The following is a 19,012-nucleotide window of genomic DNA, read 5'->3' on the forward strand; positions in this document are numbered from 1 at the left end:
CAGAGACTACCTCTACAGTGTTAAATATGTTATTGTTGGTGGATGAGGGTTCTATGGAAGCAGCAGAGAGGTGTGTAAGACTACAACTCTGCATCCTGGTCTGGACCCTGGATTGTCAGGTCACTTTGGGTCTAATAAAATTAGCCAAATTACTAAAAATGAATTAGGCACCATCCCATGTGTGATGGACACCGTCTCTCCTAATCAGACCAGGTTTTCCCCAAAAAGTGCTCCAATTGTCTAAAAAGGCCACCTGGTTTTCGGGGCACCATTGTGACAGCCAGCAACGAAGCAATGACATGCGGCTAAACATCTCATCGCTGGCCAGATTGGGGAGGGGACCAGAGAATGCTACGGAGTCCCACATCGTTTTTACCTGGACTGTTACCTGGACTGGTCCTGGACTGGTCCTGGGCTGTTACCTGGACTGTTATCTGGACTGTTACCTGGACTGTTACCTGGACTGGTCCTGGACTGTTACCTGGTCCTGGACTGGTCCTGGACTGTTACCTGGTCCTGGACTGGTCCTGGACTGTTACCTGGACTGGTCCTGGACTGGTCTTGGACTATTACTGGACCCCATTCTCCTGAACCCCATTCTCACCGTTCCCTCTTGTTTTGGGCAGGTTTTGGGTTATGCAGACTACGCCTTCACCTCCATCTTCACTGTGGAGATTCTGTTGAAGGTGAGATCCCTCGGATGGAGCAGCGCGACGCCTTCATCTGCTCCTGACTGAACTCTTGTGTTTCATCAGATGACGGTCCACGGAGCTTTCCTGCACCAGGGTTCATTCTGCAGGAACTGGTTTAATTTACTGGATCTGCTGGTCGTCAGTGTCTCACTGGTGTCCTTCTTCCTCCAGTTAGTACCAAAACAAGATTATTTGGCCGAGATAAGACTTGAAGCCTAACTGGTGCTGGTTCACTCTTGCAGCTCCAGTGCGATCTCTGTGGTGAAGATCCTGAGAGTCCTCCGCGTGCTCAGGCCATTGAGAGCCATCAACAGAGCCAAAGGGCTGAAGGTGCAGCTCCGCTTTCACTTCTGACCTCCTACTGCTTTCAAAAAGCCCAGATGGACACCTTGGTTCTGGTCCTGTAATCGAGCAGAACCGCCTGTCCAGGAAATGGCTCTTTTAAATGACAACCCCTTGTATTTCAGCACGTGGTCCAGTGTGTGTTTGTGGCCATCCGGACCATTGGAAACATCATGATTGTCACAACTCTCCTGCAGTTCATGTTCGCCTGCATCGGAGTACAGCTCTTCAAGGTGAGAACAGCTGCTTCATCCTGAAACACCCTTGTCAAAGAACCGCGTCCAAACACAACCCGACTGTCTGCATGATTAACCCGTCCAGTTGAACAGGAAGTCTTTTCTTACTCTTGTTTTAGGGAAAATTTTATCGCTGCACCGACGAGGCCAAACACACCCCAGAACAGTGCAAGTAAGGCTGAAACGTTCAACCAGGCCTGTTCTACCAACTGTGATAAGATATGGTGTGACATCCGTGTGTATGTGTGTGTGTGTGGTCAGGGGAACCTTTGTGGTGTACAAAGATGGAGATGTCAGCCATCCGATGGTCAGAGAGAGGATTTGGCACAACAGTGACTTTAACTTTGATAACGTGTTGATGGGGATGATGGCGCTCTTCACCGTGTCCACCTTCGAGGGTTGGCCAGCGTGAGTGCCCCCTCACCCACATCTTTATCTCTGTGGTTAGAAGACAGACACACCGGAGACACTGAAGCCTTCTCTTCCCAGTTTGCTGTATAAAGCTATTGACGCCAATGGAGAGAATTCCGGCCCCATCTACAACTACCGTGTGGAGATCTCCATCTTCTTCATCGTCTACATCATCATCATCGCCTTCTTCATGATGAACATCTTTGTGGGCTTTGTCATCATCACATTTAGGGAGCAGGGAGAACAGGAGTACAAGAACTGTGAGCTAGATAAGAACCAGGTAAGAAGTCTTCTCATCTTTCTCAGTATTCCTTCACCTGCATCGTTAGAACCTCCAGAGCTTTAAAGACTTTGTGTGTGTGTGTGTGTGTGTGTGTGTGTGTGTGTGTGTGTGTGTGTGTGTGTTTAGCGTCAGTGTGTGGAGTATGCTGTGAAAGCTCAGCCGCTGAAACTGTACATCCCCAAGAACCCAGTTCAGTACAAGTTCTGGGCCATAATCAACTCCACCGGATTTGAGTACGTCATGTTCGTGCTCATCCTGCTCAACACGGTCACTCTGGCCATTCAGGTAAACTGGGAGGACCTCAGAAGGATAGAAAAGCTCCGGAGGTACTGGGCTAATTCTATGCTTTTATCTGCTGCAGCACTACGAACAGTCCAAAACCTTCAGCCACGTCATGGACATCCTCAACATGGTGTTCACCGGCCTCTTCACCGTGGAGATGCTGCTGAAGCTGCTGGCCCTCAGACCCAGGGTGAGCCCACAACGAGGGTTTCACCTCACACACACACACACACACACACACACACCCTGACCCAGGAACTCAGAGGTCTTCTTCTCTGCCAGCATTACTTTGTAGATGCCTGGAACTCCTTTGATGCTCTGATCGTGGTCGGCAGCGTTGTGGATATCGTGGTGACAGAGTTCAGCGTGAGTGTTTAATGTTTAAAGGTTGGAGAAACCACCCAAACTGCCGCTATCATACCTGTCTGTCTGCCTGTCTGTCTGTCTGCCCACCTGTCTGTTTGCCCACCTGTCTGCCTGTCTGTCCGTCTGTCCCTCAGAGTGGGGAGGACAGCTCTCGTGTCTCTATTACCTTCTTCCGCCTGTTTCGAGTGATGCGATTGGTCAAGCTGCTGAGTAAAGGGGAGGGAATCCGGACGCTGCTCTGGACATTCATCAAGTCTCTGCAGGTTGGTGGTGGTTGGGGAAGGGGGGGGTCGGACAAGGGTGAACCCCCACTAATCCTCCTCCACTCTCTCAGGCTCTGCCGTATGTCGCTCTGCTCATAGCCATGATTTTCTTCATCTACGCTGTAATCGGGATGCAGGTAAAGGAAGTTCCTTGTGATAATGTGTCACCTGGCAACAGAAAATAAATGTGTGTGTGTGTGTGTGTGTGTGTGTGTTAGACATTTGGAAAGATAGCAATGCAGGACTACACTCAGATCAACAGGAACAACAACTTCCAGACCTTTCCCCAGGCCGTTCTCCTTCTCTTCAGGTCAGTTCTTCCTCGGTGCAATGTCAGATACTCTCACTACTCAGATGTTAGAAGCTCAGCAGCATTCTCCTTGTGAAGGCCAGGACATGATGAGCTTCTGCTGCTCTTGGGGTTGGTTGTCGTGCAGGTGTGCCACAGGGGAGGCGTGGCAGGAGATCATGTTGGCCAGTCTTCCAGGGAAACGATGTGATCCAGAGGCCGACTACGAACCAGGGGAAGAGTTTACCTGCGGCAGCAACTTCGCCATCGTTTATTTCATCAGCTTCTTCATGTTGTGTGCATTTCTGGTCAGAAACCACACTCACACACACTCACACACACACTCACACGCACTGACCTTCTTCTCCTTCAGATCATTAACCTGTTTGTTGCTGTCATCATGGACAACTTTGACTATCTGACCCGTGATTGGTCGATCCTGGGCCCTCACCACTTGGACGAGTTTAAGAGGATCTGGTCTGAATACGATCCAGAAGCCAAGTACGTTTAAGTCCCGATCCAGACAAGTACCTAGCTTTACCTGAGATTCCTAATTTTTCCTGATGTCAGCGATAAATGATGGTAAATATTAACGATCTTCTACCTTCTGTCAGAGGTCGTATTAAACACCTGGACGTTGTGGCTCTGCTCAGGAGGATTCAGCCCCCTCTGGGCTTCGGCAAGCTCTGTCCTCACCGAGTGGCCTGTAAGGTAAAAGGCTTTTAACGGACCCCATCATCCTCAAAGTGGCCCAGCAGGATTTGTTGATGTGCCTGAGGCGGCCGTCTTACACAGAGGTCTTGTTGTCTTCCAGCGTTTGGTGGCCATGAACATGCCTCTGAACAGTGACGGCATGGTCACCTTTAATGCCACGCTCTTTGCTCTGGTCCGTACCGCCCTCAAGATAAAGACCGATGGTAGGTGATGTGTACACCCCACTGTGATGTTCCGGAGCACCTGCTGAAGGCTCTGCCCACTCTTGTTAGGTATCCCTGAACAGGAGAACGAAGAGCTGAGAGCAATCATCAAGAAAATCTGGAAGAGAATGAAGCCAAAACTTCTAGATGAAGTCATTCCTCCTCACAAAGGTACTAAAACAGACTAAAAATACAACGCGCGTGGGAGTTTATATTGTACTGACGCCTGTCTCTCCATCCCTCAGAAGAGGAAGTGACCGTCGGCAAGTTTTATGCAACTTTCCTCATTCAGGATTACTTCAGGAAGTTCAGGAAGAGGAAGGAGAAAGGAAACTTCACAGGAGAGACGGATGACACGAACCCATCTGCAGTACAGGTCTGTCTGTCCGTCTGTCTGCCTGCCTGCCTGTCTGTCTGTCTGTCTGTCTGTCTGTCTCATTTGTGTGTGTGTGTGTGTGTGTGTGTGTGTGTGTGCGTGTGTGTGTTTGTGTGTGTGTGTGTGTGTGTGTGTGTGTGTGTGTGCAGTTATGCAAAGCTGGTCTGAAGACCCTGCAGGATCTGGGTCCAGAAATGCGTCTGGCTCTGAACGAGGACCTGGAGGAAGATGAGGAGGAGGTGATGATGGAGGAGGAGGAGGAGGAGCTGGAGGAGAATGCTGCCTACAAGGTGAACGTCCTCTGTGTGGTCTCACTTAGTTCATCGTCCCTCAACTCCTGGTGATTATTGCTGCTCATCCTTTACAGAGTGAAAATGATTTTGGACCAGAAAAAGAAAGACAAGGCTCTGCCCTGAACACACCCACAGGTAGATAGAGGGAGGGAGGGAGGGATGGAGGGAGGGAGGGATGATGGATGGATGATGGAGGGAGGGAGGGAGGGAGGGAGGGATGATGGATGGATGGATGATGGATGATGGATGGAGGGATGATGGATGGATGGATGGGTGGATGATGGGTGGATGGATGATGGGTGGATGGATGATGGATGGATGGATAGATGGATGATGGATAGATGGCTGATGGATGGATGATGGATGGATGGATGATGGATGGAGGGATGATGGATGGATGGATGGGTGGATGATGGGTGGATGGATGATGGGTGGATGGATGATGGATGGATGGATGGATAGATGGATGATGGATAGATGGCTGATGGATGGATGGATGGATGGATGGATGGATGGATGGATGGATGATGGGTTGATGGCTGGATGATGGATGAGTGGAAGCATGATGATGGATGGATGGATCGATGGATAGATGATGGATGGATGGATGGATGGATGGATGGATGGATGGATGGATGGATGGATGGACGGATGGATGGATGGATAGATGGACAGATGGATAGATGGACGGATGGATGGATGGGTGGGTGGATGGATGGATGGATGGGTGGTTGGATGCTCCCTCATTACGAGGATCTGAACAGGAAGTACTCTCAGACCTGTGGATGAACGCCCCCCCACAGGTCCTGGCGGTGTTGTCGGGGATGGGGGCGTGTCTAACGGGGGTCTGATCCACCGGGTTGGCTCCCTCACCAAAATGCCAAATGGGAGTGACCTTGAGGATCACTATCGCCACGACAACAAGAAGAGGGCTTCCTTCAGCCATCACCGTTCCTGCCACCCGTCAGTCAGGAACGGCCCGCTGGACTACAGCCTTAACAGACCGTCGTACTACAAGCACGGAAGGTAAAACCAGCTTTGACACTGACACTGTGACGTAAACATGACCATTCTGGATGTGTGTACGTTGCTATGGAAACAAGCTCATTTTGCTTGGCTCTTTTGCTGAGAGAACGTTCAGACCCGTCTGTCCTGCAGGAGGGATTCCAGGGACAGGTACTGGAGACGAGGAGCCCTGGAAGCATTCGGAGATCAGACCTACTACAGCAGAGAGGAAGACAATGACAGCCTCTCCTCCCGAGACAGGTGACCTCTGACCCCCTGACCCCCTGACCCTCTGACCGTCCACAAGACAATAACTCGTCCCTGTAGAGGGAGCATTTGTCAGTAAATTAACCACGACAAACCCTGTGTGTTGGTGTGCAAACATAGACACTACCCTGATGAGCCCCCGCTGTACCCAGACCACTACGAGGGGCTTCCGTACTCACACAGCAGCTACACTAACGGCTACGGCGAGGGCAGAAGGACTACCCGGAGGCGACTGCTTCCTGCCACGCCCACAGGTAAGTATTCACCCTCAAGAGTGGGACGGACAGACGGACGGTTGGGCGGACAGGTGGACGGGTCCTGAAGCAGTTTCCTTTTGTCTCCTTCTGGCCTGTCAGGGCGGAAGCCCTCGTTTAATATCCAGTGTCTCAGGAGGCAGGGCAGCAGCGATGACCTGCCTATGCCCGGGACTTACCACCCCACCTCACCGCCCCGCCGCACAAACCCACAGGTAAAACACACGCGTGCACACTTGCTCCTCCCACTCCAACATTTACTAACCCCTCTCCCGTCTACAACAACAGATGGTGAACAGTTATGACACCCGGCACTCCGCCGCTCACTCCTCTGCACCTTCCTCGACCCCCTGGGCAAATCCATGCCCACGCCGAGGCCGCCTCCTTTATGCACCCCTCATCTTGGTGGAAGAGGAGGAGGGAAGCCCGTCTTGGGCAAGAGGAGGAGCGGAGGCCAAGAAGGGAGTTGCTGGAAGAGGTAACCTTACCTGGATGCTGCATAGGCTACATTAGCTTGCTAGATTAGCTAGCTTTAGTGCTATTTAGTTGTCCCAGACCTTGAATTATTTGGGCAGAATATAGACAGAATATTCGTCTGGATGGATGGATGGATGGATGGATGGATGGATGGATGGATACATGGATGCATGGATGGACGGATGGATGAATGGATGGGTGGATGGATGGATGGGTGGGTGGATGATGGATGAATGGATGGATGGGTGGGTGGGTGGGTGGATGGATGGATGGATGGATGGATGGATGGATGGATGAATGGTGAATCTATGAATGGTGAGTATGTTAGCTTAAATTAATCTACTCCTCCTACCCATCTGAATTATCATATTCCTCGTGTTACTGGTCGAGGAGGGGCAGTGGAAGCAATCTATCTCTACAAGTTATTAATTAATCCTAGACCAAAACATGGCTCCAGTTCATTTGAAAGCCTGACTCTTGGCATCACTCATCTGAACTGGAAGGCAGAAAAGCCACTTCTGTTTTCAGTTGTATATCGGCCCCCTGCTGTGCCACATTCAGAGTTCCTGTCTGAGTTCTCTGATTTCTTATCTGACTTGGTCCTTAGAACGGACAAAGTCATTATCATTGGAGACTTTAATATCCATGTCGACGTTGTAAATGACAGCTTTAGAAATGGCTTCATTTCATTACTTGAGTCAGTTGGTTTCCTCCAGCAGATAAACCAACCAACTCATAACTTCAACCACACCCCAGATCTAGTTCTGACTTATGGTGTTGAGGTACCACATGTGTCAGTGTTCCTTCAGAACCCAGTCCTGTCAGACCATTCTTTGATCACTTTTACATTTTTGATTAAGGATTCTTCTATGCTCAGAACAAAGTCTTACTATAGCAGATGTCTTTCAGATAATGCTGTAGCTAAGTTTAAGGAAGTGATCCCTGTGCTGATCCCAGGACCACCGTGTGTTTCCCCAGGGATCAATCGTTATAATCTTAGCCCTGCTGAGGTTGACTCTGTTGCTGAAGGTGCAGCAACCTCACTTGATTCTGTTGCCCCCCTGAAAAAGAAAATAGTAAATCAGAGGAGGTGTGCCCCCTGGTATAATTCACATATCAGGACCCTCAAGCAGAAAGTGCAAAGACTGAAAAGAAAGGGGCATTCTTGTAAAATAGACAGCTATCATGTAGCCTGGAAAGACTGTCTATTAGTTTACAAAAAGGCCCTCTGCAAAGCTAGAACAGCTTACTTTTCGTCGTGAATTGAGGAAAATAAGAGCAACCCCAGGTTTCTTTTCAGCACTGTGGCCAAATTAACTAAGAGTCACAGTGTTTTAGATCCACGTATCCCTTCTTCCCTTAGTGGTGAAGACTTCATGAGCTTCTTCACTGATAAAGTTCTAGCTATCAGAGAAAAAGCTAACCAGGCCATCCCAACAACTGGACCATCACCAGATGTGCTGACTGTGGGAACATACAGGTTCTCCAACGAGCCCCTAAACTCCTTCAGCCCTATATATTTTTCTGAGGCGTCATCGCGAATTCAGAAATCCAAGACCACCACGTGTCTTTTAGATCCCATCCCAACACACCTGTTGAAGGATGTTTTACCATTGATAGGCAGTTCTATCCTGGACCAGATCAATGGTTCTTTAGTGTCAGGTTATGTACCCCGGTCCTACAAGGTGGCAGTGATTAAGCCGTTGCTTAAAAAACCATCACTGGATCCTGATGTCTGAGCAAATTATAGGCCAATATCCAACCTTCCTTTTATCTCTAAAATTCTTGAGAAGGTGGTGGTGACTCAGTTACTGGAGCACCTGCAGAGAAACAGCCTGTTTGAGATGTTTCAGTCAGGCTTTAGAGCTCATCACAGCACAGAAACAGCACTTCTTAAAGTTACTAATGATCTTCTCATAGCTTCAGATCATGGACTGGTCTCTATGCTGGTTCTGCTGGATGGATGGATGGTCAAACTGAGGTCATGGTGTTTGGTCCTGAACCTCTCAGGGATAGATTAGATCACATGATCACTCTAGACGGTATCTCATTAGCATCTAGTCTCTCTGTGAGGAATCTAGGAGTAACTTTTGATCAAAATCTCTCCTTCAAATCACACATTAAAATAGTCTCTAGAAGTGCCTTTTTTCACCTGAGGAACATCAACTTCATTGGCTGCCCGTTAAATTTAGAATAATTTTTAAAACCCTTCTTTTGACCTACAAGGTCCTCAGAGGCCTAGCTCCATCCCACGTGGAGGAGCTAGTGATACCTTATCAGCCCAATAGACCGCTCCGCTCTCAGAATGCTGGTCTACTTGTGGTTCCCAGAGTTTCTAGGAGTAGAATGGGGGGCCAAGCATTTAGCTACCAGGCCCCCCTGCTATGGAACCAGCTCCCTGTCCAGGTACGGGAGGCTGACTCCATCGTTACTTTTAAGATCAGACTTAAAACCTACCTCTTTGAAAAAGCTTATTGTTGTTAATTCTGTAGTTCCAGTTACTATCATAGACAGACAAATTATCATACTTAGGGGGTCATCTAATCATTAGGTCACATCTTAGCTATGCTGCTATAGGCCGAGGCTGCCGGGGTCCGGAAACATGATCACCTGACAGGCCTCTGTCACCCCACTGGGTCATGGTTTCCTCTCCTCTCCTCTCCTCTCCTCTCCTCTCCTCTCCTCTCCTCTCCTCTCCTCTCCTCTCCTCTCCTCTCCTCTCCTCTCCTCTTCCCCTCCTTCTCTCTTCTCTTCTCTTCTCTCTTCTCTTCTCTTCTCTTCTCTTCTCTTCTCTTCTCTTCTCTTCTCTTCTCTTCTCTTCTCCTTCTCCTCTCCTCTCCTCTCCTCTCCCTCTCCCTCTCCCTCTCCTCTCCTCTCCTCTCCTCTCCTCTCCTCTCCTCTCCTCTCCTCTCCTCTCCTCTCCTCTCCTCTCTCTTTACCCAGCTGGCCATCAGCAGGAGTGTCCCCCTACATGAGCCTGGTCCTGCTCAAGGTTTCTTCCTGTTAAAGGGGAGTTTTTCCTTGCCACTGTTGCTCACCAATCACCAATAAGCGACGTTCTAGAGTTTGTGAGAACAAATAACTTTTCTGCTTCTGTGAATAATCATTCCAAATCAAACATATGACTAATGACAAACCATTATCTTTCAAGGTTTTCTTTAAAACACTTAACACAAACAAAAACAATGTTTCTGAATTCAAACACCATGAACATTTGCAAAGTAGGTAGGATCTCTAATCCTGCTCGGGACTTTTAGCACAGTTTTTAAATAATCTCAAAGTGTTAAATAAACCCCTAACCAACACTGAACCCTTAATATAATTTGCATTTATTCTTTAGGTTAATCTTGAATGTGTTTTAGAGTAAGGGGAAGAGCATCTGTATATTTTATTGTAAAGACAATATAATCATTATTTGGTATGAATGAACAAAACACCTGGATGACCACGCAATGAACTTTTATTTGTGTCATGGGATTGAAACAGTGCCAGTGCTTCAGTCGTGCTCTTTGGAGGTTGCTATGGCTTCAGTTGTCCACCAGATGTTACCATCACTGAAGTGTCGAAGCTTTGAATCTTTTTCGACACAATTGTGAGGAAAGCCTCAGTGCTTCATGAGGCTTCACTTGCCCACCCCTAATGATAAGGTGTCACTAGCTCCTGCAGGTAGGATGGAGCTAGGCCTCTGAGGACCTGGTAGGTCAAAAGAAGGGTTTTAAAAATTATTCTAAATTTAACGGGCAGCCAATGAAGAGACGTCAGTACAGGAGTCATGTGATCTCTGTGGTCAATACCTGTCAGAACTGTGGCTGCAGCATTTTGGATCAGCTGGAGGCTTCTTAAAGAGGAGTTTGGATAATAAAGAATTACAATAGTCCTGATATGATATGATATGATATGATATGATATGATATGATATGATATGATATGATATGATACGATATATGATACGATACGATACGATACGATACGATACGATACGATACGATACGATGACCACGGTCCTTCTTCTTCAGGTGTCACTATCACGGGCGCAGCTCCTAGACCAGCCTGGTACGGTGGCCCTGCAGGGACCTCTGGTAGGAAAGGCCATTAAAGAGCATTAAGGTGTCGTCCACGGCTCTCTTTGATGTTGTCTCGCTGTGTTGTAGCTCCGCCCCCCTACAGGGCCTACACCACCCTCAGGGTTCCCTCCCAGCTCGGTGCTCAGCTAACAGAGAAGCGAGGATCTGCCGACAGTCTGGTGGAAGCGGTAGGTTGGCTGATCAGCATATTGATCAGGAGCACACAGGTGACCACTCTGCCCCTCCCCCTGCAGGTTCTCATATCCGAGGGCCTCGGTCTCTACGCCCGGGACCCCAAGTTTGTGGCCTTCGCGAAGCGTGAGATTGCTGATGCGTGTCACATGACGGTGGACGAGATGGAATCGGCTGCTAACGACCTACTTAGCACCGGAAGCCACGGTTTACTGGCCAACGCCACGGACCCCGCGGCGCTCTACAGCGACGAAGAGCCGATCAGGACGGGCCATGACGAGGACGAGCTGGCGGATGAGATGGCGTGTGTGACGTCATTCTGACAGGACGAAAGCAGTTGTGGATGAGACTGATGACGTTCTGCCTATCAGATGAGCAGAAAGATGAGTTTTCATGAGGGAACCGAAGGTTCATCAAGCTAAAGTCAATAAAAGAGTGTGTGGAGTCTTCATGGACGTATGCTTATGTTATTTGTGTACATTAATGATGAGGGACACAGCAACCTGACGGAGGTCATCAAAGTTGAAAGAACACAGAAGTGACAGAAAGAAGAGAAAACAGAATCTTTCAGAGCACAACAGAAGAAAGGACAGACAATAGAAGAAGAGGAAGACCGAAGGACCGACCGCTGCCATGTTTGTGTCTGCACAGAACCTCCTGCTGTACAGAACCTCTTGATTTCTGCACTGATTAAAGGAAACTTTACAGAAATAACAAACAACTTAATATTGCCCTGAGACTGCTCAACATAGTTCATATCCCCATGTCTCACCCAGCAGTGTTAGCATTACCAGCTACAGGCTAACGCCTGCTAGCTGATGGATTTCAGGGCAGAACTCTCAGAACACTTTCACTTCCTCCTCTGTTTGTTGCTTTTCATGCTGTCCTGCACTGTCCTGGTGGTCTGGAATCAGGCTGATCTGTCAATAAGTGTCTCTTTTTTACTGGACGGGAGGACGAGTCTGTTGTTGAGCTTTTAGTTTCTGGTGTTTTTATCGGTTTTCTGATGCAGAAAGTTGCTCATTTGTTGGTGGAATATTGTTTCTTTCAGTAGTTGTCCAGGTTCCCAGCATCTAAGGGCTTCTCGATTCCATGCCTGAATTCCCCAGAGCTCCGAGGAGGTGCTAAGAAGTGGCTCCGTCTGCACATTTTACTGACCTCAAATAAAGACCAACATCAAAGTCAGTGTGTGTGAGCAGCGTTCCTGACCATTCTAACACTCACTAACCCTAACCCTAACCCCTTAACCCTATCCCCTTAAACCTAACCCTAACCCCCTAACCCTCTAACCCTAACCCTAACCCCTTAACCCTAACCCAGAGCAGTTAGAGACACTGAGGAGATGTCAGCACGTGTTATGAACGCACTTGTCTCGCACCTTTTTGAGCTTTACCTTTAAATTAGCAGATGCACTGGTGGGCTTGGAGCGCCTCCTGGTGGCCACCGTGGTCCCTGCAGGAGCGGTGACTCCTGTGGCCCCACAATGTCCTGCAGGAGCCTCCAACCAGAACCAGAACCAGAGAAGAGAGCTGCTCACACGCAGGGAGGCTTCACAGGGAAGAATCATTTACTTATTTAGGCCGGTGATGTTTCCCACGTTCCCTTTCAGATAACATGGAAACATGTTTAAACATCAATAACAACAGCAAAAATAACAATAATAATAATAACCGTAATAATCACAATAATGATAATAACAACAACAATAAAAACAGTAATAATAGCAATGATAATAATAACAACAACAATAACAGTAATAATAATAATAATAACATAATAACAACAACAGCAATGATAACAACAACAACAACAATTGCCTCAGAGTTGTCAAATACGGTTTACTCTTTCTTTCATTCTTTATCGGCTTCATTTCACTAAGATTGCTAATATTATTAGCTGATATGATGCTAATATTATTAGCTGATATGATGCTAATATTATTAGCTGATATGATCACGGCAACGTTCCCTGAAACAACATCCGGTCTCGTGTTCCTCAGAACTGAGGAACTTCTGAACCGGTTCGGACTAAAGTCCCCCCCCAGCTCCTTCTGACACCCACCGATAGAAGTCGGTAGAAAATAGATAGAACCCTCCATCCTCCCTCTCCTGCCCCTCCTCTCTCTCCTCCCTCTCTCTCCTCCCCCTCCTCTCTCTCCTCCCTCTCCCTCTCTCTCTCCTCCCCCTCCTCTCTCTCCTCTCCCTCCCTCTCATCCCTCCATCTCTTCTCCTCTCGACAGACGGCAGGATGGACATCGTGAACCAGGTAACCAAAAACCGTCCATGGCTGTTTTTCTTTGGGGTTCTGCTTCCTCCGCGGATGTTTGCTGGACTCGGTGTTTGTGGTGTGTTTGTGGTGTGTTTGAGGTGTGTTTGTGCCTCGGCGTCGGCCGGTGGGGGTAATGGAGGAGGGGGGGTCGTGCTGGTATTTGGCTCAGAGATGCGCTGCATCACGGGGGTAAAAACGACCAAAACAGCCAGGAGAACATGCTGATAACCCTCCTAAATAGGGCAGCGGGGCGCTGTACATGACACAACGGCCGTTGTTCATCATCAGTGCTGCTTGTGTGGTTCTATTTTTCCATGATTGCGCAAACACGCGGAGGCCTAATCACATCCACTTGGGAGTCCGAACGATCAGGAGCATCAGATCCAATATCATCTGCTGACTTTCTGGGGCTGCTCGGAGCCGCCAGGTGATCGTTGCCTGCCCAGGTGATGGTTTTGGAAATGTGCGTGCGCGCGCGTGGGTGTAGGTGTGCGCGTGGGGGGTTCAAACCTGCTGACGGCGCATCGGCCTCGAGTCAGAGAGAAGACGGAAAAGGCAAATATAGAAGCTCCATGTTTGCGTGATGAAGGCGCCTGCGTGCGTGCGCGCGCATGTGCGCGCGCGCGCGTGTGTGTAAAATGGCAGGATTTCCTCCTCGGAATGCTGCTCTTGTTATTGCAGTTGTGTTTAGTTCCTCAGGATTTCTCCATTTTTCCTTTCTGTCCTTTGCTCATCCCTCCTTCTTCTCCTTTACCTCATCATGTCATCGTTTTCCTCTCAACCTTTACTTACTGTGGATTTGCAGGTCACCTTCCCTCCACAGCGGATGGACCAGGTCCTGGTCCCTGGGAGGACCACCAGAACCAGATACAGCTGGACTTTAAAGAGTCTGACTGTTCTCCAGGCCCACTGACTGGTTTAGGGCGACACTTCTGTTGCGTGTGTGTTTCAGCTGTCACAACACTAGTTGTCATGGGGTTTCATTTACTGGACACAAATATGTGGTGTGATTGTGAACAATTTCAAACGTCAACATGGAAGCAGACAGACGATAAGAACAGAGGAATGTGCTTAGAGGGCTCCTGGATCCTCACTTTAGTTGGGAACCAGTGGGGTTCATTCTGGGATTGGGAGGATCTTCTGGACATTGACAGTGTTTTTGCCCTAATCCACCACGTGAGCCTTCACCTCAGGGATCCGACGTGAATTACTCACTGCAACACCAGCAGAATACTCTCATCAAGTCTTCTTTACCTCATCAGGCTTGGCAGAAGAACCAGTTTGACCCGTGTGCCTAGAGCTGTTGTGGGCTGATGTGATGAAGACTGTGTGATGAAGGTGTGTAACGTGTCTTCCTATCGTCCTACAGCTGGTGGCCCAGGGTCAGTTCAGGGTGCTGAAGCTTCCTCTTGGCTTCATCAAAGTGTTACAATGGGTGAGTTCCACAATGACACCTTGTTCTCTCTGAGGTTCTTCATGGGCAACTTGTTCTTCTTGACTCGGTGGTTTAAAACTGGCCACATGTTCCCATCACCCCCTATTGGAAGGCAATGGTACAGCTTACAGCTGTTTATATAGAATAATCCTTTAATACTGTTACAGGCAGTTACGTTCAACAACATATATTTACCTCTGACAGACAAAACTTGCTAAATGATCACCCATAACTGGGATTTAAGGAGTAATTTGATGGAGGAAAATGTCTTATTTGCATCTCAGAGGAATGTGTTGGCAAATCGGTGTGAACACACAGAGCTGAGCAGGTGATTGGACCATCTGTCCTATTGCTTGAGCTTGCACGCATGCTTGTGTGTGTGTGTGTGGGGGGGGTTGTGCATGTGTGTTCCTATACTTTACATAGTGGGAACATTTCACTAACAAAGGGAGAACACTTTTATCTGGTCCTGACAATTTCAGTAGTGTGTTTGAGGGTGGCAGCTGGGTTCAGGTCAGGGTGGGGAGATTAGGGTTAGGGTTAGGGTTGGGGTTAGGGTTAGTTTAGGGTTAGGGTTGGGGTTAGGTTAGGTTAGGTATAGGTTAGGGTTGTGGTTAGGGTTAGATTAGGGTTGGGGTTAGGGTTAGGTTAGGGTTGGGGTTAGGGTTAGGGTTTGGGGAGGGTTAAGGTTGTGTTAGGTTTAGGGTTGGGGAGTGTTCGGGTTACGGTTAGGGTAAGGGTTAGGAAGGGGTTGAGATTAGGTTAGGGTTAGGTTAGGGTTAGGATAGGGTTAGGGTTGGGGTTAGGGTTTAGGGTTAGGGTTGGGGACAGGGTTGGGGAGGGTTAGGTTTAGGGTTGGTTAGTGTTCGGGTTATATGAGGATGATGAGTCCTTCAACAGGGTTTGGGTTAGGGTTAGGATCTGGGGTTAGGGTTAGGGTTATATGAGGATGGGTTAAAGTTAGGGTTATATGAAAGAGGATGAGTCCTTCATCACCTTTGCTCTTTCTCCACCTCCCACAGTTTTTCGCTATCTTCGCCTTCTCCACCTGTGGGAGCTACTCCGGCGTCTTCCGGATGTCAGTGGAGTGCAAGAACCGGACTGAGAGCGATCTGAGCATAGAAGTGGAGTTTGAGTATCCCTTCAGGTCAGCGTGACACCCACTTCCAGTCTGACCCCTGAGGGACTAACGTGGAGCAGTAGTCTCTTTGCTTGTGTGTCCTCACAGACCATCAGTGACGTCTTTCTCCATCTCTCAGACTCCACCAGGAGTATTTTGATGCCCCCACCTGCAAGGAGAGTAACAAAGAACGCATCTTCCTGTTTGGCGACCACTCTTCCTCGGCTGAGTTCTTTGTCACCATCGGAGTTTTCGCCTTCCTCTACACCACGGCGGCTCTCTGTATCTATGTTTTCTTCTTTGAGAAGTACAAGGAGAAAAACAAGGGTCCTCTGATTGTGAGTAGGCAAATGCGCTGATGTTGACAGTCCTGGTGAGCTCTGGTTTGGCATCACGCTCTCTTTGTGGGTGTAGGATCTGGTTGTGACAGGAGTGTTTGCCTTCATGTGGCTGGTGAGCTCAGCAGCCTGGGCCAAAGGCCTGTCTGACGTGAAGAAGGCGACAGACCCAGATGCCGTCATCACCATGATTGGTGCCTGCAAGGAAGAAGAGAACCATTGCCGTGAGGTTCATGACCCAGTCATGTCTGGACTCAACACCTCTGTGGTAAGGCTAGGGAGGAACACTCCAAAACTAGATGTCTTTAGAGAGAACCAAAGAGATTCGTATGGTATCTGGTGTCTCAGGACTGGGTTTCTACAGGAAATGATGGGAAAAATCACATGTCTGATCATGATAAATCATTTTCCTTTGTTGATAGATGAGGACAAACCAGAGAAATGTTGATATGCATCTGGGTCGACCTGTAGCCCAGATCACCTTTTAATGGCCACCTCTTGTAGAGGTGCTCAAAGCAACGTTTCTGTTGCAACAGCCCACCTCTGCGCGCTCTGAACTGTGATTATAGAGCACATTTAGTCACCACTCGACGCTCTTTACATTACAAATCTAACCATAACCATAACCCTTATCCTCTTCAGGCCTTTTAAATGCTGTTTCCTCTCCTCTTCCAGGCTTTTGGTTTCATTAACCTGGTCCTGTGGGCGGGGAACCTCTGGTTCGTCTTTAAGGAGACCAGCTTCTTTGGAGGTGCTCCACCACTTCAGGAGAAACCTGCAGGAGCTGATGCTTATGGCGAGAAGGGGGCCTATGAACAGGATCCATATGCGAGCAACCAGGGGGGGTACCAGCCCAACTACAGCCAGGAAGGATATGATCAGGTATGTGTGGGCCTAGGTCACATTGCAGCATGTCACCATGACAACATTCCAACAAGTGTCTGTCTGTACATCACCTACAGGGGGCACAGTACGGGCAGGGCTATGGCCAGCAGGGGGCCCCCACTTCCTTCTCCAATCAGATGTGAAGTGACAGGAAGCAGGTGAACATGTGCAGCCCAGCGGGACCGCCACTGAATCCAGCTCCTGTCATTAAGGTGTTCATCTCACCTTTGCTTCTCCTTCACAGAAAGAGTTGGAGTAAACCACCAGTGGGTCGCCAACATACGACCCACAATGCAACGCTTCTGTCTGCCGAGCCAATGGGTGGGGAGGGTGGTGACAAGGGGCGGGATTATCTCATCAGTAGATGTTCACTAGTATGAATTGATGTATAGATACAACTATAAATAACAAACTCAGCAGCAGCAGCATAGAAACCTTATGAAACAAGTGTGACCTTGATAAGAGTTATTCCTATTAAAGTAATCTGTGGAGAGAATGTACCTTTGTGTTGTATAGTTATCACTTTGAACAGATATATAATATAGACAAAAGTGTTTATTCCTGTTTGAACCAAACCCTCCCACCCCGGGACCCCTGACCCCAGGACCCCTGACCCCAGGACCCCTGACCCTGGGACCCCATCTGATAGACCCACCATGAATCTGCTCAGACTGGCTTCAGATGTCCTCCTGCCCTGCCTCCCCAGCATCACCCCCCACCCCCCCAGACTGCTGTGTGTAGAAGAGAGGAAGACCCGTGGTGCTCCAGAGGCAGAGCCCGGTGGTCCCAGTCCGTGTTCATGGGGTGAACCAATTTGATTCCTGGGCTCAGCCACAAAAACATCCATCTGAATCCGTCTGGTTCTGGTCGGGCTCATTGACACTTCCAGCTTCAAATTCCAGCTTCAGCTAGGCTACCTGGAGCTTTAGCAAGGCTGGGGCAGAACCCCCATCCAAAAAAAGCCGATTCTTGCCCCCCCAACCTGTGGGTCCTGTGTAAATACGTCCAGTAGATGTTTTTGTGGCTGACAGTGAGCTTCTGTCTCTGAACATTAGCAGCTTTTCTTTTCTTTTGGGAAATCTTGACGTTTTGAACAATGGTATCTTCCTCCGCATGGTGACGTGTTTTCTGCTCGTGTCGTTCAGTAACTGATAATCAGTGTGAATCTACTTCCTGTTCACCTCTGTGAGCTCTGTGTGTGTTGACCTCCATCACCTTCTTTTTATACACTCCTATCTTCTTTACTCATCATCGTTCCTCAGATTATATCCACGTCTCTTGCTAATTACCTCTCAATCATCCTTTCTTTCTGCTGATTTTGTCTCATCTCCCTCCATCTTTGCAGCCACCTTGCCTTCTCTTTTTCCTTTTCCCACCTTCATCCTCCTCTTCCTTTTCATGTTTTCTTCTCCTCTATGATGTAAAAACTCCTGTGTGAAGACATTCTATTCAGCAGCACCAGTAGCCATGGCAACAGTGTTGCAACAGTGATGATCATGATGATGGTGTATGTGACTTGTTGCTATGGAGACCCCATCTCCCTGCTGTGTTTATTCAGTGTCAAATTTCAATAAACCACCAGCTTGTCTCAGTCGACCGGACTCTGTGTGAGTGAGTGACTGAGTGACTGAGTGAACAACTGCTGTGGATGAAGGAGGAGAAACGGATAAAAACTGACACATTGAAGAGGAACAAAGAGCCTCTGCTGCTCTTGTTCCTGATTCTTCCGTGTGAACACAAGAGAGTGCGGGGTGGATACAAACTAGATTTTGGTTGGTTTGGGAAGCAGTCGCAGTTCCAGTATTTCCATATAAATGATGTGGAGTAACTGATTTGACCAACGTTCTCCTCCATCCAGGCTACCTCTTCACTCGTTTCTGCTCCCTCTGTTTTCCAGTGATGGCTCCTCCCTCCCTCCAGGTCCAACCAACTTTCTCCTCCATCCAGGCTACCTCTT

General features: G+C 48.5%; 2 protein-coding genes across 3 annotated transcripts in view; both read left to right on the forward strand.

Moving 5' to 3' along the window:
- cacna1fb (calcium channel, voltage-dependent, L type, alpha 1F subunit) overlaps positions 1 to 12,187 on the forward strand; it is a 31,061-nt gene extending 18,874 nt beyond the window's left edge. For both annotated transcript variants that reach the window (XM_029833863.1, XM_029833864.1), the window contains 29 exons: positions 627 to 686; positions 756 to 862; positions 935 to 1,022; positions 1,160 to 1,267; positions 1,390 to 1,442; positions 1,532 to 1,678; positions 1,760 to 1,961; positions 2,091 to 2,249; positions 2,326 to 2,436; positions 2,529 to 2,612; positions 2,747 to 2,875; positions 2,947 to 3,012; positions 3,094 to 3,185; positions 3,313 to 3,472; positions 3,538 to 3,665; positions 3,779 to 3,875; positions 3,979 to 4,081; positions 4,151 to 4,252; positions 4,327 to 4,457; positions 4,607 to 4,747; positions 4,825 to 4,885; positions 5,554 to 5,776; positions 5,909 to 6,016; positions 6,143 to 6,276; positions 6,379 to 6,491; positions 6,565 to 6,754; positions 10,770 to 10,832; positions 10,905 to 11,005; positions 11,072 to 12,187. In XM_029833863.1, the coding sequence (XP_029689723.1) occupies positions 627 to 686; positions 756 to 862; positions 935 to 1,022; positions 1,160 to 1,267; positions 1,390 to 1,442; positions 1,532 to 1,678; positions 1,760 to 1,961; positions 2,091 to 2,249; positions 2,326 to 2,436; positions 2,529 to 2,612; positions 2,747 to 2,875; positions 2,947 to 3,012; positions 3,094 to 3,185; positions 3,313 to 3,472; positions 3,538 to 3,665; positions 3,779 to 3,875; positions 3,979 to 4,081; positions 4,151 to 4,252; positions 4,327 to 4,457; positions 4,607 to 4,747; positions 4,825 to 4,885; positions 5,554 to 5,776; positions 5,909 to 6,016; positions 6,143 to 6,276; positions 6,379 to 6,491; positions 6,565 to 6,754; positions 10,770 to 10,832; positions 10,905 to 11,005; positions 11,072 to 11,332 (3,522 nt within the window). In that variant the 3' untranslated portion in view covers positions 11,333 to 12,187. The remainder of the gene's footprint in view (positions 1 to 626; positions 687 to 755; positions 863 to 934; positions 1,023 to 1,159; positions 1,268 to 1,389; positions 1,443 to 1,531; positions 1,679 to 1,759; positions 1,962 to 2,090; positions 2,250 to 2,325; positions 2,437 to 2,528; positions 2,613 to 2,746; positions 2,876 to 2,946; positions 3,013 to 3,093; positions 3,186 to 3,312; positions 3,473 to 3,537; positions 3,666 to 3,778; positions 3,876 to 3,978; positions 4,082 to 4,150; positions 4,253 to 4,326; positions 4,458 to 4,606; positions 4,748 to 4,824; positions 4,886 to 5,553; positions 5,777 to 5,908; positions 6,017 to 6,142; positions 6,277 to 6,378; positions 6,492 to 6,564; positions 6,755 to 10,769; positions 10,833 to 10,904; positions 11,006 to 11,071) is intronic.
- A 992-nt stretch (positions 12,188 to 13,179) lies between these two features.
- On the forward strand, positions 13,180 to 18,649 carry LOC101078298 (synaptophysin-like). The gene is made up of 8 exons (XM_003962907.3): positions 13,180 to 13,274; positions 14,647 to 14,712; positions 15,735 to 15,859; positions 15,972 to 16,170; positions 16,247 to 16,438; positions 16,846 to 17,052; positions 17,133 to 17,213; positions 17,300 to 18,649. Exons 1-7 carry the CDS (start codon positions 13,257 to 13,259, stop codon positions 17,196 to 17,198), a joined length of 873 nt encoding a protein of 290 aa, XP_003962956.1. The 5' UTR covers positions 13,180 to 13,256; the 3' UTR covers positions 17,199 to 17,213; positions 17,300 to 18,649.
- The last annotated feature ends 363 nt before the right edge of the window (positions 18,650 to 19,012 follow it).

This window comes from Takifugu rubripes, chromosome 3 (assembly GCF_901000725.2).
Source record: "Takifugu rubripes chromosome 3, fTakRub1.2, whole genome shotgun sequence".
In the NCBI taxonomy this organism is placed as follows: Eukaryota; Metazoa; Chordata; class Actinopteri; order Tetraodontiformes; family Tetraodontidae; genus Takifugu; species Takifugu rubripes.